The sequence below is a fragment of the Poecile atricapillus genome, chromosome W, assembly GCF_030490865.1.
Source record: "Poecile atricapillus isolate bPoeAtr1 chromosome W, bPoeAtr1.hap1, whole genome shotgun sequence".
Classification (NCBI taxonomy): domain Eukaryota; kingdom Metazoa; phylum Chordata; class Aves; order Passeriformes; family Paridae; genus Poecile; species Poecile atricapillus.
The window spans coordinates 9831234-9857363 of NC_081288.1; the positions used below are offsets into that span (position 1 = coordinate 9831234).

General features: G+C 35.7%; 1 protein-coding gene across 1 annotated transcript in view; it reads left to right on the top strand.

Annotated features, from left to right (window-relative positions):
• The window catches only part of LOC131591802 (protein piccolo), a 309295-nt gene that overhangs the window by 269551 nt on the left and 13614 nt on the right, over nucleotides 1-26130 (top strand). Inside the window, exon 24 of the mRNA XM_058862865.1 lies at nucleotides 246-313. Coding sequence (XP_058718848.1) covers nucleotides 246-313 — 68 coding nt within the window. The remainder of the gene's footprint in view (nucleotides 1-245; nucleotides 314-26130) is intronic.

The following is a 26130-nucleotide window of genomic DNA, read 5'->3' on the forward strand; positions in this document are numbered from 1 at the left end:
ACTGTTGACTATAACAAGATAAAGTGAGAAGATATGCAGCCCAAGACTGATGTGGGGCAAGTAGCAGACAGCTGATGGACCCATTCTGTAAGAATGTACAGGCTTAGCAAGATATGATTGCAGTAGCCTTCAAAAGACAAAAAAGTACTATTCTTAAAAGAATATTAAAAGCCTTTAGTGTATCATTATTCTAGCTTTCATCTTTATGTGGTTTTATTGACAACAACCACCATATCTTTTAACAGAGGGAAGATGAGCCAGAATGGACAAGAACCAGTAAAGCAGTCGGGAGTAGGAGTAACCGATTCAGAAGGTAAAAAGAAATACAAACAGCTCTACAGTGGTACCTCATGTTTGCAGGAAGGATGTGCCTAATTCTTTTATTTGTTATGCTATAAAAAATTAGTCTGTGCTCTCTTTGTATTGTAGATTAAAATCCTGACCTTCATTTTCTCTGGGGGCCTTTTACACAGAACGCCAATGTAATGAGTCTTCAGTTTAAATGAGAATGGTGTCTTACCTGTTTATTTAAAGTAATTAAATAGGTAGATTACAATGAATAATATATAATAATATCTGTCTTCTGATGTTCAATGCTTTCCAAATAAAAAATACAAAGTATAAAGCTGACTCAATACTCAGTGGATTCAAAGAATATATGTAATGCCTGTCAGGCTCTATTTTCATAACATTTCAGAATATTTACTTCATTAAAAATATTAATATTAGGGTTTACATAAAACATTAATTTTAAATAAAAATATTAGCTGAGCAGGCTTGACTGCTGTGCTTAATGCAGATGCACTATAATGAAACATTTATTGAATTGGGAAATCCTGAGTGATTTTGTTTTGATATTAATGTGATGCTGAGAAAGAAGAAGACATTGTTATATTGGAGCTGGAAAGTGCCTGAGAGAATGACTTTCAAAATTTCATAGGGAATGTGATTATCTTTTTCATGTGTAATAATGGAAAAAAAACTACATGAAAATGAAGATTGTTTTGCACTGAAGGAGATGTTATGAAAATTCTATTTCCCTTTACCTATAAGGTATATTCTTTCAAGTATGTTTATGTTGACCTCAAATATATAACTTAATTATCATGACCTTCATTTTAATTTTAAAATAAGACCTTTGTCATTTAAATGCATTTTAATGCAGCTTTGAGTATCAATTAATTCGTGAATTGGAATTTATACATATAATTGATAAATTGATCCTAAGTTTAGTCATTTAAAGAAACCAACATTTTTCGGGTTTCTGGAATCTCTATACATTGGGAAATTATTGCTGTTTCCATATTTGAGGTAAAAGCAGTCTAACATTCCACAGAGCTGAAGAAACCAAATTGGAATTTACAGGTAGATACGTAAAGTTCTCTTTTCCAAAGCAAGAATTCTTACCCATGTATATGTATTTTAGTAAATATTTCCATACATAGTAGTCATTAAAAAATACTTAATAATCTGCTTTACCAAATATCAAATACTTTGATAATCTTCCTATCAAAATTTAATTTCTCAATAGTATATTTAAGCATTTGAAAAAAAGTCTGTTTTTTAAAGGAGAAATGGTGGGATGAAAACGGGAAGTTGGGAATTTTTCATTTGTATTTTGTCATGATGAGTTTTATACAGATTTATAACCATAAAAAAATACCTTTTCATTATTTTGTTTAACATAAGTTGCCCCTTAGGTTATGTCTTGGATCCTAAATTTCAGAGCCTACAAATACAAAATATTTTCATTTCTTATTGGTATTGTTAATCAACCCCAAAACCCAAACAAACCCAAATAATAAAAACCAAACAATACCCAAAACAACTTTTGAAACATTCTGAAAGATGCATACATAACATTTGGTCTAAAATTACCTTTCCAAAGTTATGCTTCTTCTTGGCTTCAAAATTTGAAAATAACTCAAGAGCTGCATTTCCCTAATTTTCACTTACAATGCAATTCACCTTTGCTACCTTGGGAACTCTGTGTTACAACTCCTAATATGATAAAATGACCGGTTCTTATTGAGTGGTTTTTGCCACTGAGAGAGGTTGGCAGCCTGGATTTTAGTGCATGATTTCTAGCTGAGTAAGAGAAAAAATGTCAGTGTCAAAGGATAAACTAAACTAAAAGCTGGAAAACAATTCAAGAGCATTTGAGTTTCAGCATGTAAATATGAAATTATCTCTTGGGAAAGTAGCTCAGGATTTAGAGGAACTCAAGATTAACTGAGAATTACTTCAGTATTACAGATTTATTGTGGCACTCTTTTTATAGATGAATAAAAGAGAATGAAAATCTTAAAATCATGCCTTTTCTGTAGTTCACTTACCTGTGTTGTGGACCAGATGACTCTGAATTAAGTTGAAACAAATATTCATTTCCACTTTTCATTAACTGTAGAGATCTCCCATAGCTGGCATTTGTATTCTCATTTGCAAATAATGACTTGGAGTCATGTTTAAAACTTTTTAATACTGTTACTCTTTTTTTTACATTTTCAGATATTCTTAGGGCATAACTTCTGTAAAAAGTAGCCTTGGGTTAGTCTCTTTAAAATGGTGAATAAATTTGATTGATTTAACATGCATATCTACTGCTGTGTGAAACGTTTTAGTCATCCAAGCCATTCACATGGGCCTGACAAATATGGCAGGGGACTTAGAGGATCTTTAAGACCAGTAGCTGCAGGCAAAGCAAGGTAGGACCCTCAAATGACAATGAGAATTAGTTTCTAGGTGGCTGAATCAAAACTGTAGCAGCAGGGTTTGAGTTCAGCTCACAGGGGTATGACAGCAAAATTTAGACATTTACATAAATTGAATCTCCAGGGAAAAATGCTCATCTTGTAATTGTTTGCCCACTTCTGTTAATGTTTTGTTGGGAATAGTTCTTGTGCTATTAGCATATATTAGTATAGTTATTCTGGAAAACAGTAATATTTACCTTGCTGATATATAATCAAATGGTCAATATAAACAACTGTGATCCTGTCTATGATAATTTTGTTTCTCTGAATATAGTATCTTCTCATATTGTGTATTTTTGTACTACTTAATAATATAAAAAAAAAAAAAAATCAGTGTTTTGTTCTTGGACACTGTATTAGTTATTTTTATGATATGCATTGTTGCATGCTATCTTACTCTGGCATTCTGCCCCGAGCAGATGAAATTCTTCATCTTCTTAAGCTTCAGTAAATCTTATTATGCATATTGTGATCACCACTAAGTTATGCAAGCCAGCTTCTGTATTTGTTTCAGAAAGTGCAATATACCTTGTTCAAAGATTTCTTATGACATGGTTAGAGTATTACAGACATTATAAAAAGCCCAATTGCACCCATATAAGGATTGAAACTAACAATTAAAAGCACATGATTAATATCTTGATTCAGTTGTAGATCATGATTGGTCTATCTGTCCCATGACGTTGCTCAGCCAATGGGCTGTGTTCTCCACCTACCAACCTTTTATCCACTTAAAAAATATATGGGGAAAATTATTTCCATACATTTTAAAAGTGTGAATTCAATAGGTACTCCCAAGATGTCATTATTTCTAGTAGAAAAGAGATATATAGATATAAATAGCATTGTCATGGACATGTTGTATCTTCTCCTTCTGAAAGTTCTGTATGTGTGCAAAACATCATTTATTAATCATTCCTCAATCCTCAAGCACTGAGACTCACCTCAAGCAGAGATTATTTTAAGAGTAGTCAGAGTTTTTTGAGTGAATGAGTACTCACTGTGCTTCTGTCATCCTCTGTGGTTGGCCTTATTGTTGTGAGGATTTTCAGTCAGAAAATTGTAATCTTTCTATAGGAGCAGAGGAGTACCTCACCCACATCTTCCAAGAGAGTGAGGTTCTCTTAGCCTTTTTTTTATTACTCTCCATCCCATGTCCTGAGTACCAAAAACCTCTGTTCACTGTTCAGCCACGTCTTAAAGGTTCACTTTATGACCTTTCAGTGGTCCTTTGAGCCTCATACTTTGAGTGTATTTAAACAAGGTTCTCAAAGTAAGAAACTGTCTTCCTCTACAGACGATTGAACCTGAACCAAAAATTTCAGGGTGTTCTAGTAAAGTCCCAGTAGGTACATTTCCATAGGCCAACAGAAGGAATAATTTGCACCATTTCAAAATCTAAAGGTGCACACATACTTCCTGAACTTCTACAAAATGATATGATAAAGATATGCTCTCATTTAGTATAATCTGTTGTGAACTCCTGCAGGATTTTTCTTTTTTTTTTTTAATGCTAGTAATTTGCCTAAGTTATAGTTTAAAGGAAAAAAAACCCAAAACCAAAAAGCAAACACAACAGGAAACCTCAAACATGCTCTGTGATCATATTTTAACAGGCAAATTTTACCATACTGTGGGCTTAATTTCATTTATTCAGAGTAATCTAAGATAAAACCCTTTTTTTCTTAATTTTTGGAGCTTTGTGGTTCATCAGCCAAAATGATAAACTAATAAATTCAGTTTTAATGGTTTAATTTCTTATCTCCGTGTTTCAATAATTAAGGCAGTCAAATCATTATTTATGAGAAAAATAATTGAAATACCACAGAAACCTTAAAACATTCTAGGGAGTCATTCTAATAAGATTTTGGAAAGGTGCATGACCCTCTGACTGGGAATCATTTGACTTGTAAATGTTCCTTTATAGCTTTCTGAACAGTCCTAGTGAAATTCTCATCCATCCTTTCTGAACAGAATAAACCCTGAAGCAAATTGTCTTGCAAACTATTTCACACTGTCTCCTGAAGAGGAGCTCCCAGGGGTGATAAGTGGATTATCTCTCTTGAGTAAAACAAGTCATGGAACAAACTGACAGAGCAGGTACAGCTAACCAATGCCATATTCTTCAGAGTAATTAAAACTTAGAAAAAAAGAATTCATTTTAACTTGCTCTTTAACTAGGCTAGAGCAACACTGTTTAAACCACAGGACTCACTGTACTATGACAAAGAACAGGCTAAGGGCTTGCTGCATCTCACACCTTAAAAAACTGGCATTTTTATTTCTTTTAAATCTGAAGGTTGAAATCTCAGAAGTATAATATTAGTCCTTATGAGCATGTTCAGAGAAAAATGTCCTAATATTGGAATTTCAACCAGAAAGTTATAAGAGGAGAAAAAAGGCAGATGAAGAAAGCTATTAACAGATAATTACAGTACAGTTACTGATATTTGGAAAAGCTCTTGCATATGTACAAATCTATACTTTGAAGTCTGGTTTGTCCAGGCTTAAAATAGGAGGTTTACTGCAGGTGAGAAACTTTCTTGCATTAGAATGATCAGAAACAGAATTCCTCTCCTATGGAGACAGGCTGAGAGAGCTGGGGTTGTCCAGCCTGGGAGACCTCATTGTGGCCTTGAAATAGATAAAGGGGAGTTATAAAAAAGTGAAAAACTTTTACCAGGGCCTACAGTGACAATGGTTTTAAACTGAGAGTAGATTTAGATTGAATATAAGAGACACTGGATCAGGTTTCCCAGAGAAGTGGTTTCCCTAACCGTGGAAGTGTTCAAGGATAGGTTGGATGAGGGTCTGAGCAACCTGGACTGTCGCCCTGAAAACTCAGCTTCTGAGCTTGCTAACATAGTTTTCTAAAGACTTTCCCAGGACAGTAACATAGATATGTGTACATTCTTTCTGTTACACGTCTTGTGATGGGCATCTCTCATGGCCAGTGCTGTGAGAAAGTGTTATCCTGACCATCCAATCCCTGGCTGTGGTCAGGAGCCTATAAATCCTGGAGGGAAAAATAAACTCTGCTTTTCTCTCACCACACCTCGACCTGTGTCCGTGTGATCTATTCATCTTCAACAGTAACACTGGACTAGTGGAAGGTGTCCTGTCATGGGGTGGGGTTGGAGGTAGATGATCTTTAAAGATCTCTTCCATCCCAAAGCATTCTATGACTCTTTAATATGAAATAGTTGACAAAGATTTTTGAAGGGCTCAACACACAGACTGCAAACATGCCTGCTCAGTGTGAGTGGTGCTTTGGGAACTGCTGTCCACTCAGGTGCTTGACAATTACAGAAGTAAAAACATTTCCATCCTTCAGCAGTGATTTCTTCCATACCTTTGATTAGGAGCATCAGGCACCCACATTTCACAGACTTCGTCCAGTGTTTTGTTTTGAACAGATAAGTCAGTAACTCTGTGAACAGGAAATTTCCACTTTCTTATTAGTTTCTTACCTTTGGATTGTTTCAGCTCCTGAAGCAACATCAGAATGTCACATATAAGGTATTGGGTAGGAAGAATCTGAGAACTGTTATTTCTAAGGAAAATGGCAAGTATCATTACATAGCATACAAATGCTCTTTCTATATTTACGTCAGGAAGTGACTGAATAGGCAGAGAAACTATGAATTCAAATGCTGGAGTAGTCTTCAATTTACATAAAAATCATAAACTAATGTATTTCTTTTTCTTAAATTTAATTAAATGGAACTAAATATAAATATAAATATAAATATAGCAGTATAACTAAGTATTTATAAATGACCAAGTCAGAAACAGTCTCTTTCACCATAGTGGAGTAGTTCTATGTTTCTGGACCAAGGCTTGATCAAATTATTTTAAAGGCCTTTATAGACTGGATCCCAAAACACATGAAACCTCATCTAATTAGGTCAAATACTATCTTTGACATTTGCTGCCTTCCCAACACCTCAAATAATACTTAAGTTTTGCACATTTAATCCTAACATAGAGCAAAATGTATGAGAACCTGGAAAAAGTCTGGACTTGTATTTTTTTTTTAAATCCTCAGAGCCTTATACTTACCAAGTATGAGACTGCTGACTTGACTGTAATGGATATTGATCCATGGATTTAAAGAGAAATACAGACAATCTGAAATGTTACCAACATGGACTTGAACAGAGGTTGAATTGCATTTTTTGGTTTTGAGTTCATGTCATGTACATAGCAAAAGAAATTGCTGCACATGTTCATTGTCTTTCCTTAAGAGCAATGTAAACCTGTTAATCTCTTTTTAAAAACCCATTTTCAGTGGCTGTAATACCTCCTTTTTCCCTTCTGATTTACATGTAGAAGAGGTCTTTTTGCAAAATAAAATATTACTGATTAAAATGTGATCTGTTCCCAACATGAGATCTAATTGAAAGAAGAAGAATAATTGCCAAACTTCTCTACTATCTCTATAAATAAAAAGGCTAAAATTCAACCTGACTTGGTATAATTTGTCTTTAATATAAAATCAGAACATTGCTTTCTGCCATTACCTTCTACCGGGGGTCTGCCATCTACAACTCAACAGCATCATTTTAATCAATGCCAACAAAATTTAAAGCAGAAAATACAAGCGAGAGTAATTTCTCACATGAGCAGCTTCTATATTACAGAGGAAGAAAAAGGGACATAAGGGAATAGAAAACAAGTACCAAAAGCACTTGCAGACAGCCTGTCATATGTTGATTTTAAGAATTGAAAAGATCAGATATACTTTTCTGTCACAAGGGATCCTTAAGAAATTAATCAGGTCTATGTTCTGACAGTAGTCTTTATCCTCTCTTTTTTTAAAAAGAAAACTATATTTAACATGTTCCCTTAAGCTAGGAATAGCCTTACTACTGATGCCTAAAAAGCTGAGTCAAGATAAGCATCAGCAGCCTTATAAACCTGAGTATTATCAGCTTCCTCTCTAAACATTGAGAAGTATTTTTTTATCTATCCCCAACTGGCCCCACATTCTAATTTCCCACCTGCCTCTCCAGTAATAATTGGAGCAATTAGTTCTGCCTTCCTGAGGTCTTTGCCAGTATAATCCAGCTGGTTTTCCTAAAAAGAAGCAGAAAGAAATTTAAACAAGAAAAAAGTTTGCAGTCAGAGATAAAAACATAGAGGAAAAAAAAGGACAAGTTCTCTGTTCTTGTATCCACATCACAAAGGACATCGATTTACAGTGTTACAAATCAGCTTTTTCCTGAACTGTCAGTGTAAAGTGTCATCAAAAGAAAAGTAGATAATCCAGGGAAACTGTGCTTAACTAGTAGCTGGTCTACAGTTTCTGCAGCTCTGAGTTCTGTGTGAACTTTATCTAAAAGGTTATTAGCCCTTAAATTATGTCTCAAGATAAATCTAAAAAAAAATTATTTTTTAAAGTTTTATTTTAAAAAAAAATCTGCTTTTCTCATGGGATCTATTTAAATTTTTAAAAAATTACTAAGATAAATGAAACAACAAAAAATCTGAAAGGCACAAGTATTTCTTCTGAAAATCAAAATATCACTCCTTTGATACTTCAGTAATCACCTAGAAAGCTAATTTGTTTGCTTAATATTATTAATCACTTTAATTAGCCTAGCTCTTACATGCATTTCTGCTAACATCAAGCTTCTTGGAACTTTCAGAAAGTTTCTTTTGGTGACTTCTTGGAGTTGCAATGAGCTCATTGTTTGGGCTGGGAATCAGAATGCTAGTAATTCCATCAAAAATCTACAAATATAATTGAATTAATTTCAGAATAAAAAAAAAATATGGTAAATTCTGTAACCTATCTCTTTTAATAAGATGTGGTTATGAAGAAAAATCTTATTTAATACTACCTGACACATTTAGTATAAATAAGCAGTTAATAATGAAGACTGTCAACACTGGAAAGCAAGCAGAGGGATCCCCCAGCCAAACTGGAGTGCAGGTGAAGGTGCTGGAGTGTGATTAACTGAACCTGAGCCTTGTCTGGTGTAAGTCTGAAGAAGGTCTGCCTCACCTAGTGAGTAATTTAAAACCACTTTGAAATAGAGTCATTTTCCATGATTAATGTTCATTTAGTATCAGTAAAAGTCAAGTTGAGACATTAATATGCTGGAAGGTGAATTGCTAAATCTTAAATGGTTTCCTCTCTGTCATGAAAATAAAACTAGGACTTACTAAGTAAGACTTTTAAATGTCAGTTTCCTGGAAGACTCAGGTGATCTCTTCCATTTAGCAGTATGATAAGGATCTGGAATTGTGTGCATGCTCCAAGGGAAAAAAAGTAAATAAAATAGATCTGTTCTAAGGTCAATAATATTCAGTACTCAAATTTTTATAGACTATTCAGTAGTAAGAATGATGTTAAGGGGGCTTCTAGAGGTCATCACAATGATTCAAGGGACAATATTGTTCCTAAAAAGGCTTCTTTAACTTGCACAAAAAATTTGTGGTATTGATAGAGACTTTACAGCTTCATTATTCTGTTCTACTGATTAACAGTAATATGTTTTTCCTGTGTTCTAGCCTAGTTGCTTGCTGAAATTAATACTCAAGGACAGAAATAAGAATCCAAATGCAAGAGCTTCCATTCATAAGTATAGCATATTGTATCAAGCACTTCTGGTAAATAGCTTATTCTAAGCCTGCTTACAGATGATAACACAGCTGTTCCTATGGAAGACTTCTGTATTAGAACTTCACTTTTGCTGTATTTATTTGAGATGTTAAAAAACCCCAAAACCAAGATTGTCATAACCTCTTCCTATACTAGACAGTCCTTTGTAGCTCCTTGATGTCTTAATATTATTTTTTGGGGTTTTTTTAGGATAATTTATAACTTAGAAACTAAACTATTATGCTGGGGATTCAGAAAAGAGGTTTTCTATTTACCCTCACATGTTCTTGAATACAAATCCTTTCTTTGGACTGATATTCAAACTGTTACTTTGGAATGGTGTTGAAATGCAGATAAATCTAGAGCATTTCCAGGTGGGATCACATGGCAAGCTAAAATTAAACTTCAGCTGATCCTCATTTTAGCATGTGAGAGTCCTCAAATTATTGGACTGTAAATTGTGTTCCAAGAGAGAAGGCTTTAAAAATCAGTGCATTAGAAAGAATATAAATCTTTTCTGTGATGACAATTCCTGGATATGTCCAAGTCTTGTGGTAGAGAGTGTGCTTGCATGTCTATAACTAGAAGCTCGTGCTTTATCCCCACTTTATTTTCAGATTAATATAATCTTTCCATAATGTTCATTATTGCATCCTATGATAGCAGTCTTACAGGCTTGTAGCTCTAATGAATTGAGTTATCCACTGCTGCAGTTTCTGAATAATGGCTTGTCTGTTAAGGGTAAGCTTTGATGTGTTTGTTTCTCATAAAGAATTCCTAAAGGTTTGTCCTGTAAGGGCATTTGTGGTTACTTTAGGCTATTATATTTTGGTCTTCCCTTTTGTGCATTATTTATTCTGACATTACTAAACTATGACTGGAGGGAATCAAATGGACAGAAGACAGCCAAATCTAGTGGCTCAAAGTAATACAGTCTGAGTGTAGAAGTTGATGCAAAAGTTATTCTTATCTGCAAAGGGATTCAGGGTCTTCAAACACAGGTGTATTCTGCTGTTTTAAGTACTCTGTTTTTCTGCCTCAATCCAGTTGCTGTTCCAGAAAGTCATGGGTATCCCACAGATTCTTAATCAAATCTGCCATTCCAGATCAGCCAGTCCTTTACCTTTGGTTAGGAGACAAAAGATTATAATGAAAATTTAAAGCATTTTTTTTAGCTTCCTTATCTAATGTTTAGGTGGGTCATATCAGATGAGATTAGTGGTACTAAACAGTCCTGGGTTTGCATTTGTGTTAGTACCATCCACGGCAGAAGTCTTTATTTTCTGAAAACACCCTTTGGTATGTTTTCTGTAATACCTTCTTTTTTAGTATTTTTTTATATTTTATTTAATATTTTATTTTTTTGACTTTTTTTTTTTTTTTTGGCTTTGCACTCTAATTGATTACAGTGTGATAACAACATGACTGAATTTACATGCCTTGAAAAAAATACAAAAATCTTCTGGAGATCACCTGTATCAAATATTTGATGCATACATCTGCCTTCATGTTTCACCCCACTGTAGTACCTAGAAGTGCACATTGTTTTCAGAAGCCTGCTAACATACTGCCTACGATAATTAGACAGTTTGGGTGATTTACTAGTCCCATGTGTAACTTGTATCAATGTATCAATGCCTGCTAGGGATTCTTGCTGTTTCCTCCCGCTGCTAGTCCAATATCTATCTTCACCAGCCTCCTGATTGCCTTGGCTGTGCCTGGCTGAGTGTTTAGCTTTTTAGAAATTCATATTCATGGAACAGTCTGTTATATTCTCAAAGGAATTGGATTCTCACTGATCTGAATACAATTATTTGCCTTTTATATAAGCTATGCCCTTCTGACTAGTCTGATTGTCTGAGGAGTTCTTTCTCAGCAAGTAAAATAGAGAAAAGGAGATCTTTCCACCTTGTTGCTGGCCATTTGTGAAACTAACAAAAAAGACGCCTATCTCATTGTTTATATGTTGGTTTTAAGACTATTTTGGGTTTAATTTGTATTTTAAAGCAGTATGCGAGTCTCTGACTTTATAGTCACATTTTCACCATCATTATTATGTTTGAAAAAGTGAAGCCTACATCACTGAGTAACTTCCTACTTGGTGCATTCTTTTCAAATACATACACAAAACAAAGTTTTCTAAATTCCTGTAAAATTGTGATACAGATTGTTATGATTCAGACACTAACAGTGTAACAATAGGTTTTTAAAGCCTATGATAAATCTGTACATGAAAGCTGTCATTTCCAAATAAAGGAATCTAAACCATGTTAAAAAAAGAATAAAAGAAAAATACCATGAGATTTTTTTTTTCCTGTTGATGAACATTTTGGACATAAAAAGAGCTTTCAAAGCAATAGTTAAACAGAATTTAAGAAGCAGATCCTTGGAGATGCTTTTCACCGCTCCTAGCAACCACACCTTACCTAGATGTTGTTCCACTGATTAAAGGAGCTACAAAATTATAGAAAGAAAATGATATATTGAAGACATTCAACTTACCGTCAGAAAAATGGGGATACTTGGAAAAATCCTGCAGCATGAGAAATAGATTTTTACAATTTGTCTTCAGTAGTGAAGGCAGTGCCAAAATATACTGTTTTCCTACAGCAACCAGAAAGGCAGAATGAGTGAGGCAGTTTTCCTAACATTTCTCATTCTCCAGAAAAAACTCCAGCAACTAATTGTACACTACTTTTTTTCCCAGACTCTTGTAATTATCTTCTTGAATCTACGTTTTTGTGTGCAAGTACAGATCTATCAAGAAGGAAAAGTAAAGAGGCCATAACCTTTCCATAAATGTATCGTTATTTTGGATATGTGCCCTCTTACATTATAAGGAAGAAAACACTCTGATATCATAGCTACATCCAAATATAATATGACAAATCAGTTCCCTCTTTATTGGCAGCATATACTGCCCTCAGGTTAGTTGTTCTGAATCAAATTCCAAAATTAAATATTGCAGTTTTCGTGTTGAACAAAGCTGAGTAATTTGTTTCAAGTACAATTTTCTGCCACTGGCTAAAGATTCTAAATTGAAGACAGCTTGAAAAATGGATATAATAGGAAGTGATGCAAATCCTGAGAGAAAGAACACACACACAAACAACAAACAAATTTTTTCCCTGCCCCTCTCTGGGATCAACTGAATATGTGGATACATATTTAAAGCATTGACCAGAGGTAATAATTATTCCAATTTCTGCTATAATTTTGATCAGAAAGTTCTGTCTTAGGAATACTATGCTGTTATGACCATAGATTAAAGTAAAAAAATAAATCAGATCTTTTTGAATGCATTTTGTGAATTTATCTACGTGACTATTTTTATGCTAATAATCCAAATTACACCATAGCAGGTTTTTTTCATAAAAAAGGTGCAAAACATTATCTAAGCAGATTTTTTAAAAGAAATTACAAGTGTTGATGAAGTATTTGCTCATATTCAGGTGGAACTTGCTGTGCATGAGTTGCTGCCCGTTGCTCTTGTCTTATTGCTCAGCACCACTGAACAGAGCTTGGTCCATCCTCTTTTCGCTGTGCCTTCAGATACTGATAGACATTGGCAAGGTCTTCTCTCAGTCAACTCTTCTAAAAGCTGGATGGGCCCAACTATTTCAGCTTTTCCTTGTAAGAGAAAATCATTTTTATAGCCCTTTGATGGACCTGTTTCAGGATGTCCATGTCTCTCTTGTACTGAGGAGCCCAGAACTGGACACAGCACAGCATATGTGGCCTCACTAGGGCTGAGGAGATGGGCAGGATCACCTCCCTCAGCCTGCTGGCAATGCTCTTCCATTGGCCTTCTGGGCACAAGGACACATGGAAAGTACAATGCAGAGCTACTTGTCCACCAGATCCTTCTCTGCAGAGCCTTCCATCAGGTCTAACCTGTGCTTCTCCCCAGGGGCAGGACCCTGCATTTGCCTTTGTTGAATTCCAGAAGGTTCTTCTTTGCCCAACTCTCCAGCCTGGCAAGGTCCATGTAAAGGGCTGCACAGCCCTCTGGGATATGCTGATGACACTCCTCCCAGCCTTATGCCATCAGCCAAGTTGCTGGGAAGCATCTACCTGTGCTGGTCTCACATTAATTGATATTCAGTAAGGAGGAAAATACCACCCACAGAAATTATTTTCTGTGAGAGGCTGCTAGGAGCTTCCTCTGTGCCTGGAGGGAACCAGTGGCTGGCTGGCTCTGAGAATTGACATCCTCTTGAACCATTTGGAAGCTTGGTCTGCCTCTGTGAATTCCACATTTTAAAAACAGGCAAGTCCAGGAAATTTCTCTCTTGCTTCCAGCCTCGAAAGGTGGCTGAGATCCCCAGTGGGGCTGGCTGGCCCTGCTCCAGCACTAATCCCCCCACACTACCCCTTCATCCAAGTCATTGATGAATAAGTTGAACAAGATTGGACCCAGTATCAAATCCCTTGTATATCTTGAATATCACTTGTTGTGGGTTTTCATCCAGCTCTCTGTGCCACTGATCAAAACCCCCTGAGCTCTGCTGTTCAGACATTTTCCATCCATCTCTGCTTGTCCAGCCTTCAGTTACTGACTTTGTCTATGAGGATATCATGGGAGATAGCATCAAAAGCCTTACTGAAGTCTGGGAAACAGCATTCCATTACTCTCCCCTCACCTATCCAGATAGGTTTTGGAATTCAAGTGATGTTTGTGACAGGAGAAACTGCCTTCAGTGTGTTAAAGGGAGTTTTATTGTTGGAAATCCGTAGTGACCCACTTGAGTTCTGCAACAAATTTGGAAATAAATTAGTGTATTTAGTTGCATTGCACAGGAAACATTGCTTCAATACTGTATGAGTTATAGAATAATTGTACATGATTATGACACACATGGATGACATACACAGCCAAACAGATGTAGTGGGCTGGATGAATAATGTTTAACACTTTAGATCAAAGTGTAATTCATGAAAGTCACTGAAATTTCAGCGGCCTAATATTGGCATGAGAGAAGAGGGGTCACACAATGAGAGGCTTTCAAGTATGTGATAAATACAGGAGTGGTGCTGGACAGGGCAGAAAAATTACATTTGAAGCATGATGATTGAGCAACTAAAGTTCTGTGAATGATTCCTGAAGGTGGAAAATCTGTCCTCTGAGCAAACCTGAGCTAAGACCCAATAGCTTTTACTCTATTATTTACAGTCGCAACATTTTTTTCCTACTCTATACATGATCTTTAACTCCCCAGGTTATCACTGGGCTGATTCACTCTGCTCTATTTACTTTAAATAAGCTGGACTGTATTTCAGAAAGTTGCTCACGTAAATGTAAGGAATCCTTTGTAACACAAACTTGTTGGAAGTCGGACAGCCTGTCTTGTCTTCAGAGAAATATACAAACTGCGTAATTATTTTGCTCCTTTAGTTGGTTTCTGTACTGATGCTAGTGGTATTTTTTGTGTCTTTTTTTCTTTTTCTATTGCAGTAAATTGTGAAAGGAAAGGTAGGATCTATGAGCTATTTCAAGCAGAAATTTTGTATAATGCTACATGCTAGGATCAAAACTGGCATTAGCAATTTGCAATTAACTTACATAACTAACTTCATAAACTTAAATTTGAACCTAAATATTTAGATATTAGATTGGTTCAACAAGCAAATACTTTGTGCTGAGGCAAGATAGATTCCTATGGTATAGGAATACATATGATGATATAGATTCCAAGGTAGATTCAATGATATATGTGTTTACATTTGGACAAATGAACATATATGCATACACACGTGTTAGGATATGATTATCAAAAGATGCTTCTGCCCAAATTAAGGTGCAAATGAGACCATATGCCAGTGTCAGGATATGAATCTTATTTAAGAGTAGATGTGTGGTAGGGAGGGCAGAGAGAGAGGAGAGAAAGATTAAGTATAAAATTAGTCACCACCACATGGGTTTCTGTGGCATCCTTCCCTTCTTCTGGTCTTCTTGCTGGCAGGGTTCCTTGGAGTGCTCCTCTGGAGGTATCACTTTTATACAATCTAACTCCCAGGTATCCTCAGAACATAGATGCTATTCCCACAGCTTGGGCTGGCATGTGAATAAGGACTTGTCCTTAAAAAAACTGTCTCAAGTTTGCCATGGTGAGAATTTTTGTCCAGATAGGCTACCCAGATCTGCCTCAGCTTGGAATCTTCCTATTGCCATCTGCACTTATTGCGAGTTCCCACATCACAGTGGGGTTTTGTCCACTGTGCTAATTCCAAACCTTCACCTCAGTTTAGGCCTGGAATTAATGCATTCCTGTTCACCATCTATGCCCCCTGTGGTGTTCTATCTTATGGGAACTTCCTTCCCTGACAGTGTCTTCAGATATTTCACTTCATTCTTTAGTCTTGACAACGTGTGCATGTATATATATAGACATTTGTACACATATATAAATTATTGAAATTCAGATATATATGTACATATGGGCACACATATATTATGACTTAATAGTTTTTTGGCATACCTCTTTGGAAATAAAAAACAAACAAACCTGGGTTCTGAATGAAATGCTTCATCTGTGTCTGTGAGGGTGACCCCTCATTATCCAGAATACTGTTTTTGTTTCATTAGCTTTTATTATCTGGAGCTTTTATTATTTTATTATCACTGCTTTTAACTGCAATGGAAAAAAAAAAAAAAAAAAGGCCTGTGTTGCATAGGGGCTCGGATAAAAAAAGGCAACAAACCCTATTAATATTCAGTTTTACAATTGACTTTCACATGTTCTACTAGTTTAAATGGTCTTCTTTATTTACAAACTTTTACAATAATTTGATGATTAGTGATTTTACTGGAAATTTCTTTTGAATCTTAAATAAAATTATTTAAGAAAATTATGATCTGATCTTTTAGATTTTGCAGAGGACCTGCTTAAATAGTTAGGGCATTTCTCTGAACAGTAAAAGTTTTATTTCAGTCTTACTCATTCTGTTTCTATGTTAATTATCTAATTAAAAACTTAGCATTTTGTCTACTATATATAAAAAAATCTAATTCAATATCTTCTTACACCTGGGACCTCCAAAATAGATAATGCGATGAGAAATTTCATCAGGGGATTTATGGGATGATCAGCCACTTAAATAAAAATTTTATAATCAGTGGAATGAAATAACCATTCTGAAGATGCAATTCATCTGACCTATTTTTAAAGATCTATTTGAAAATAAGACAAGCTGCATTCTAGAAGAGCAATCCCTGAGATTGCTCAGCAATCCCATTGACACTCAGGCAGATGAATCCTAGCAGCAGGGTCTGTGTCCAGCAGGCATTAGGTCACTGTAAAACATTAGTCTAAATGCATCAAGAAGTAAATTTTAAGTGCATTTAACTTTATTTGACAAAAATGCTAATGTGATTTGTTCTGAAGTTGTAAAAATACTGCTGTGCTCAGCACTAAGTACAATTACCATTCGGAGTGTTAAGTTACATAATTATCTTGAACTAACAAGAAGCAGAAGATGGTGTTAATTTGGCGTTTTTTTAGTTTTATTTGTTAGAAAATGCTCTAATGAGGGCATGAAAAATAGAATAGGGGAGAAGTTTTGTGTTAGCAGTTTACTCAGATACAACATAACCAATTTGAAGTCATAGACATATAATTGTTATAGAGAACCAGGATTATTTAATTAAAGATGAACACTGAAGCAGGTCAAAATCTACCAATTTTGTGTATCTTTAGATAACAAGTATTAATTATATTTTAATTAAATTTATATTATTTATTATTTTCAGTTCTCCAAATTCAGTGTTTCTAGTCTGATGGGGTGCTTTTTTGGTTTTTTGTTTATTTATTTTATTGATAGGTTGTAGGTTTTTGTTTGTTTGTTTGTCTGTTTGGGTTGGTTGGTTGGTTTTTAAAAAGGCAAAAGGAATTTTGCCAGAATTAGCGATGAATTTAGAAATAAAATGGGTTTCTCTTTTGGTTCCTCTTGAGGGAAGCCCCACACCAACCCTCTCTTCTTTCCCCCTTTCCAATCTCACTGAAAAAAGTAAAAAAATGAACCTTACACTCTAGAGATGATAGAGAGCCTGTAGAATTCTTCCATACATTCATTTATTGACACAAAACTCATTAGGAAGAAGTAGGAACATTCTGGATTCACTGTATCTTGAGTTCTGCAGATCTACAGTTACTGATTGTCTCCTAATTGGTTTTGTCTCTCAGAAGACTTGATTGCATTTGCTGAAAGAATTTCACCCATAAAAGATTTCAGCCAACAGCAGTTTCCCTTGTTGACCGGTGGCAAGCCTGGTAAGAAGCTCTGGGTGCCTAAAGAGACCAGATGTTCTCCTCTCTGAATCCTGCACCTGTGTGGAGACAGTGGGTCTATCCCTGTTCACTCCACTGTAGTTCACCAAGAATATTGCAGACAGAGTTAAAATCTGTTATAATCTTGAGGGAAAATCACAACAGAAAACACAAGTAGATCATATTGAAACACAACACATATAATTATTAACTTCCTCCTTTTTTTTAGACAGTGTTCCTAATATTTTTCATCACTGACAGTTCAGTCTATATTAGATCTGAACTATGTATATATATCATATAATTTTAGAATTAGGCCTTAGGAGAAGCACATCAGGAGTTCAAGAAAGTTCAGTCTCTAATACTTTAGTGATTTCTTCGGGACTTTTTATTCACTGTTGGTTAAAGGAAGGAAGACAAGGATCCTTCGCCAGCTGGGAAGGTGGAAGATAACAAACTCTGGGAGATCCTAGAGGAACAGAAACTGGAGGGACAAAGGTAATGTGGGAGCTTATCAGAGGGTATAAAAGAATTCTGTTGTTCCACACCATTGTCCTGTTTGGAAGCACAGATTTTGAAAGTTTGAGGAGTGGGCAGCCCACAAGGAAATCTGACATATGTCTGTCAAAACAAGAGTGAGGAAAAGCATAAATTTCATTCTTTAGATTTTTCTAGTGAAAAGTAACAAGGGACTGAAGCATCCTTGAGCTCTGAGGTGTTCCCAGGCTGTTGCATTCCTTCTTTTGATTTTAGCCTAACAGTTGGGTCACAGAGACAGAAGCCAACATGCTCACATCTTAGAACTGCCAAGCTGTCTTTAGATAAATTCCACATTCAGCTGAGTCCAGGACACTTCATGAACACCCATTCCCAGCATTATAAAACCTTGGGATTCACAACCAACCTTCAACTTATATAGAGCATATCCAGCCATACATGATCAGACAGAAAGATGTATCCAGTGCATCTGAGCTCTCCAGATCCCTCCAGCAAAAAGGAGCAATGAAGAACTCAGTTTGCATTCATGCTACGGCACTACTGACTTCTATCTCCTGCAGCAAAACTCTGGAGTCAACTGGACTTGCTTTCATGCAGAAGTGCTAACTTGTTGATAGCACCACAGGAATATTTAAAGCTCTTTTCCTGAGGCAGCTTTTCTTTATTGTTGACAGTAAAATGGATGTGCTATGAAAAGAGATTTTTGTTTTCAAACAGTTGGGAAATAATGCAAGGACCACAAAACAGATTCAATATTCTTTAGACTTCTTTAAAATGAGCTAAACTAAAAATATGTAATTGATGCCCAAAGCGATTTTAAAAATACTGAAAGTCCTGGCATTGGAGACAATGTCTTTTTTCCACAAAGCAATAGATTCTTTTTCGTGTTCTCGTGACAAAATGTGCACTGTCCACTCTCTTCTGCTCAAGACAGAGATTAAAACACTCTCCAAATCAGTTTTTTTTCCAAGGTCACTTGTACAATGAAAGCAACAATTTTTCTTTAAACAATATTAATTTAGAAAATGTCTTTGTGGTCATTATTATTGTGTACTGGGCTGCAAAATTAACTATTTAGGGAGCAGGTCATGGGAAAGGATTCTCCCTTTCCACTGAGTGCTTGTTAGTATGAAGAAGAGGAAGCCAGACTCTTCTCAGCAGTCAGAAATACGAAATAGATAACATGCACAAGCTGAAGTAAAGGAAATTCCAGCTGAATAAAGGGAAAATAAAAAGCAAGCTAAACCAACCAACCCAACAAAAACACACAAAATAAAGTTTTGGTTCAAAACTCTACAGAAAAATCTCTCTTCAACCTCATCTAACTTGGGCGTTAACCCTGTGAGTCTAAGGTTGGACTGGAGCGCTCCAGCAGTCCTTTGCTCTATGAATCAATCAGTTTACAATTTATAAAGCACACTTTAAACCAGAATTATTGCTGTAAAAAGCCATTTTTCCTTTCCCTGAACCTCGTCTCATCCTTCATGGTGACATAAGGTGTGTCCTGATTCAGGTTAGGTGACTAAGCCAAAATCAGTACCCTGGGTGGGGCAGGGAGGGGGTGAGGTTACAGTAGTAGGATCATTTCTGCCACTAAGCAGCTGTACAAACACTATGGCTGCAGGAGATAAAGTCAGGGGCACTGCGTGGGAAGCAAGAGGCAGGAGCGTGGAGAGAGCTCTTTCAGCACCAGTGCCTGTTTATGACTTTTTAAGAATCGGTGATTAGTTACAGGTAACAACCTTTTCAGCTACACTAGAGCTGAGGATGGTATAATTTTCTTTAAGGGAACATCTCATCAGGAAGAAATTTAAAGCAGCAATCTGCTTCAACTGTTTATTAAGGACTCCGTAGTATTTTTCATAACCACTGAGCTGGTTGAATTCTTCCCAGGTAATTAGGTTCAATTGCTTGATGCTCCCTGCTGCAACTGCCTACAATTAGTGTATTCTTTTCCTTCCCTAATGACCACAAGACCTGGAATATCTCATCACAGGCTTTGTAAATAAAAGGGAATTAAAAAAATAATTTGTTAAATAACAGAAAAAAAACCCAAGCCAAGTTGTTTATTTTGCATATTCTTTTTCTTAGGGGAAGGAAGATGGTTTTATGGTAAATCACTGAGAAAAACTCAGCAAATTTTTCTTTTTTTTTTAGTGCCATTTGCACCAGTTTTGTCTTTTGACAGCAGAGGAGTTAATTCTGCCATTACCAGTGCCTGTTTTCAAAGCATAACAAACAGCTTCCAAAATCAAAAAGCACACTGCTCAGTGGGGTAGCAGACTTGCTTTACATTTCTTGAAGCATTCTTGATAAAAAATACTCCTTTGCTGGAGCTTAAATGTCATATGGAAAAAGAAAGTAAATTCAGCATGAAGCTTGAAAGCTCCTTATTCTGTTGCCTCTATATGCTTCTCTGAGATAGTTTAGGAAAGTAAAGAAGATTACCAATATACATTTAGTTGCAATTACTCTCCTTAACTGTAATTTTCTCACCTTTCTGATTAGAAGAACTACTCATAATTACTTATATTTTTGTGCAAATAATGATTGTAAACATACAATATAGACCACTATCCTTTCTAAATTTTAGGGGTTTGCTAACTACCACTAACATTATCATTATTAAGGGATAAACCCAAACATTTTGCAAAGAAGAAATAGTGGAATCTGCTGAAAGTATTTATCACAAAAGATCTGAAATAGAAATTTTAATTTTTTTTAATGGAAATTGTGACTTTTAGATTACAGTATGATGGATGCCTCAGGCTATTTAATGTAGAGTTTAATGTGGGGTTGTTTATTGTATGGATTTTATTTCAAAATAGGAAGTGGAGTGCCTTGCACAGGATAATTAGATGTCTTGTGAGCCATTTCAGTAACAAGTTTGCAATCTCCCACATCAATATGTCCTTGGTAAGAATCATGGACTTAAAAGTCTACATCCTTTCCTGCAGCCAAACTGTGTTGGGAAGGAGGAATGAAAAATTGCAGAGAAGTTAAATTGATGCTCACATGAATTAAAATGTATACATACACTCAAATTTCAGACTTGAAGATAGTAAAATGTATAGATTTGATTGGTAAATAAAGCTTCCCTCTCTTTGGAAGAGCTACCAATGGAGAGACCTTGTGACTTCAACACTGAGTGGAACATGAATATTTCAGCACTCAGACACTTGCAGTTCAGCAATGGATCCATAGAGTTTTGCTTGTGAAACCTCATTCAAGGGGACACTTGTGCATGTGGCCAGGAGAAAGTAAAATTGGGCTGAAATAGCTTCAAAGATAAAACATGGTCTTCAGCTTCTTTGGCCATGAAATCCTGTGTTTCACAATGATAATCATAACACAGAAATAATTAGCACTACCACCAATCAATAGGTCAATTTAAATTCATGTGAGTATGAATATGTCATATTTTTCAAGTCAGATGGACAGCTTGATCCTGCTTTCAGGAAGAAAACACAGGTCAATTTTACATGAATCCAGATATCATACTTAGAATCTGAGAAAGTTTGCTCATAGATTTTAGGAAAACATTTCCTTCCAGCAGTGGATCATAATCTGAACTGATATTTAGTGACCCTCTCTCAGGCTTCCTGATATAATCTGTATCTCTACCCTAATATTTGCATATTTATATATTTCTGCCTTTATTTTTATGTTTATGTACTCAGTTTTTTTTCTTTCATTGGAAACTCAGTAAAAAGCTGCTCAAGTCACTAAATAATGTCAAATGCTAATGTGAACTACTGAATCAGCCTTTGAATCCTTTTTTTTTCTCAGTCCTCAATAATTTAATATTTTGTATTTTCCTTTAATCAGTCAAAATTATTTCTGAGATTTTATACAGCTGTTAACATTTTTTCTGACCTAGAATTAAGAGAATTATATTCTGTGAGAAAACATACATCACAGACAATTTTTCCTGACAGATGCAGAAACAATACATTGGGCATAAGGTTGCTCACAAATAACACTCAAATTGCAACCTGACACTGGTTCCTCTATGTAATGAGGAAGGAAGAGTTTGATATGATATTTTACTGCTCTTCACAAAGTTCTCGCCAGTGGTGCTGAGTGTCTCAGCTGGCATATGTGAGTGACCAGCTTGGCAAGTCATTCTTCATGAACATTGCCCTAGGGGACAGTGTATTTTCTTGGGTTTGAGGCAGTTTCGAGCAGATATTCAGTAGTCATATTGTGTCTGTTTAGGGTTTCTAAAAAGGCAATGCTTTTAAAAATTCTTTACTTCATCAAGATTCCTTTTGTGGTGGCTCTTCAGGAGAAGGTATCTTTCTTCAGTTCATGTAAACCTGGAGTTTTAATAAATCTGTATATCAGGTTTTTATTCAATATTCTCCCTTATAGTATGAAATTCTTTCTGAATAAGTTCAAAATCCAGGAAAATATATGTTCTGGTTTCCTAAACCTGTCTTAGCTTTTAGTTTAAAGCTGCATCCCGCCCCCCCAACTTTCTGTTCTAAATTGATTGTAATAATTGATTGGGTTTTTTCCATGTCTCAGGTATTTTACATTTGAAAACACACCAGACAAGTTTTAAATAATATTATGCAAAGAATCTATGTTGCACTTTCTGTTTGTGAGGTCTTGTAAGACCCTACTTTTAATTCCCATATGCACAACTTTAATTTTTAAATGTAAATTATGAGCAAGACTTCCACAGTCATCTTCAAAAGAGCAGTATTAAATCTCAGAAATTCTTAAAAAAATCATGAGGGTTGGCCTCAGTGCATAAAGTCTATGAAGCATTAACTCTCAAGACAGGAGACTAAACTCTTCTAGTTGCCAGAAAGTAAATCTACAGGAGATGTCAGAGCATTAGCTCACTATGAGATACTCCTTTGTATTCATTATTGAAAAGATTCAGCTAATTATAAAAGTTCTATTGCATGTTCAGTGCCCAGAGCAGAAAAGGATTTTCAATTAGTTACAAAATAGTTGGGTTTCTTTTTATCTACAGATAGATGGTGTATGCTTCAGTGACTTCAGAAAATGTAGGGAGAGTTTCTAAGCCAGACAGATATAAACACCAACATATGGGTGTTTTCTTACTCATCTTTTCTGGTGTAAATAATTTTGAGAAAACTTTCATCAGTAAAGTTTTCCAGTTGCAGGTCAAATTGATATAAAACCCAGGTGAAGACCAAGAAATCATAGGCTCAAACCCCCTTATCTGGGACACCCTCAGATTCCAAAACGGGATTACCTCTTTTCTGTGTGGTGCCAGGAAGAGGTCCCAGCATCCAAGAGGAACCAGTCTCTGACTTTTTTTTCTCTAAAAATTCCTGAAAACATATCTTAGGTGATCATATTGAAAATTTTCAGTCTTGTACTATAAATAATTCCTCCTTGCATCTCTGCTATCAATCTATAATATTCTCCCATTACTGAATCCTAGGCCCGTCTGTTTTACTAAAATCCATAATTCTCAGCTCACCTTTCTTTGTGAGAGGACTTCTACTGTCTCTCCCATTTCCCATGGTAGTTCAGAAACTCAGAAACAAATGTGGCATTTTCACCCCTACAGAAGATTGTGATCTCTTTTGAAGCATCATTTTGTCTACCTGGAATATGGACTTAAAATTTTGACTTTTGCCATTGTTTTTTGTGTTATATATAATTCCAGTTAACTGGTTTCTTACCCGTTCACAGACACTAAATAGGAACACATTTTCTCCTTCTCTTTTTCGTTCTATCATTTCAGTCTTCATCACAAATCTCTGAGTGGATTTGCGTAAGTGCTGTACTGTCCCTGTACTTTTTCTTCTGCTTTAGGTTTTCTATAGTATTTTTAATTCAAACACATCTCTTGGAGTTTAGCCATATATATCAGTTCAACAGTGCAATGAAATACCAACTTTAAGATATGTCTGTTGTAGCAGCTTGAGGGAACCAGCATTGCATGAAATAAAGAGTAATAGCACTGCTGCATGCTGAATAAGAGGGAAAATGTAAAGTATGCATTCCAATGAAAAACAGGTACATTAGTCTATAAAGACTTCTAGTGGAAGGTTAAAAACTAAAAAAAAAGAGCACTTAATAGAAGACTCTGGGCAGGAGCCAAAAGGTAAATTGGTATTTCTCCAGACTGGCAACTTTAGGAGCTATGTCCACATAACTGGTAAGATGCTTTCAGGCATTAGTTCTCCACAGACTATAGAACTCTAAATTCTGCATAATACTATGGAATACTCTGCAGAACATTTCTGTTCATCCCTCCTGAGCAAAATTTGGATTAACAGGGTTTTTTTTTATTTTTTACTAAGTTATTCCATATTTATCCTGATTAATGGAAAAGATCATCCTCCACTGCTCTGTTGGACAGATTATGCAGGTAATAGAATCCCAGTAGTGATTACAAGTCTTCATTCTTATGCTAATATTTCCTAGGTTCTCTACAGCCAGCCCCAAAATACTCTGATGGTCCTGGAAGACAGATTTGGTTTTCTTTCGTATGTTAGTCACAATGAGCTTTGCTAGAATTATCAGAGCTCTTACTGTCACACAGAATAGGCAATGTCTCATACTCTTGCATTTAGTAGTCCTATTAGAAAAAAATATTTCAGTAATCATTCTTATTTAATAATTATGAGAGAGAAAGAGTATCTCAAACAGTGGGCTGCTACCACTGCACCAGGTAACGTAAGTACGCAAAAGGAAATCTATTAATATAAGAGCATACCTGTCTTCCACATGAACAGTCAGTGCAGAAGCTTTTGCTCTGGTACCCAAGCTGTGCAGCACACACGGCTGTGCTCTCCAGTGTGTAGCTCCAGGGAGGTATGAGCAAGACTTTAAGCATATTTCACTGAAAGTGCCTCAGAGCTGCAGTATAAATCTGAGGGGGAATCTGGAAATCATGATGTGAGGAGTGAATAGGCACGTTCTTACCAAAAATTTTCATTTCCAGCTATCATGATAGTGTGCCTACTAGGTTTATAGCACAAAAGAGTGCTAACATATTGTGTTAGCTTGGGTATGTGTATGGATGTATTTGTGTATACAAATACCATCTTCCACCTCCTTCTCAAAGAAAGCCTGATAGAGTTACATATGCCACCATGTGTTAAGTAATTTTTTTGTGGGCTATAAATGACTCGGCCAAGCTGTGAAATGAAACAGCTTGTTCCACTGCACTAACAGTGCAGGCTCAGTGCTTATTGTCTGTGCAGTAAATGTTCGATGAGTCACTCTCCTAACGAAGGCACATCACATGTGCTTCTTACACCAAGTCCTTTTCACTGTGTATGCATCATTGTGATAGGACAGCATTATGACAAAGGGAAAATATCAAAATATACTATTACTTGCACCTTGAAGTCAGAAAACAGTGGTACCTTTTTCAGTTTGATTACCACTTTTAGAAACTTCAACCTGTCTAGTAAAACAGCCTGTATTAGATGTTTGGATAACATTTACTCCTGTAGTTAGTATTTTACCTTTGAACTGACATTCTATTTATTTTTCCAATGAAATAAATTCTCTAAAGACATGCATCTAGTTTATCTGGCTGCCTTTGAGGTTTAATATTTTTTGTTTTCACTAGACTATATGTCCAAAACACTGCAAGGAATAAAAAATCACTACTTCAACAGCCCTCTGCCAAAACAAATAGGGAAGTTCCTAGGTGTTCCTGTTATGCAACACATTCTTGGGTTTCCATTCAAACGCAATATGACTGTTTTTGCTTCTGCCTGACCCACAAGTTCAGCAGACATTATATAAATAAAGTTTGCTTTCATGTCACTCTGCCCACTTCTGTGTGGTCAGCAGGTTTCCCAACAGAAAACTACTTTTTGCAAATGCAACCTGCAAGCATTTTGGTTTCATTGCTTTAATTTTTAGCTGGATTTTTAAAGGAAATACATTGCTCTTACAACATTTTCTAAGTACTCCATGTATTTTGATTTAGGTCAGTGAATGTTTGTTTACATCCCAAGTATAAAATATTCTGTTCAAATAATTTGTCTCTCTT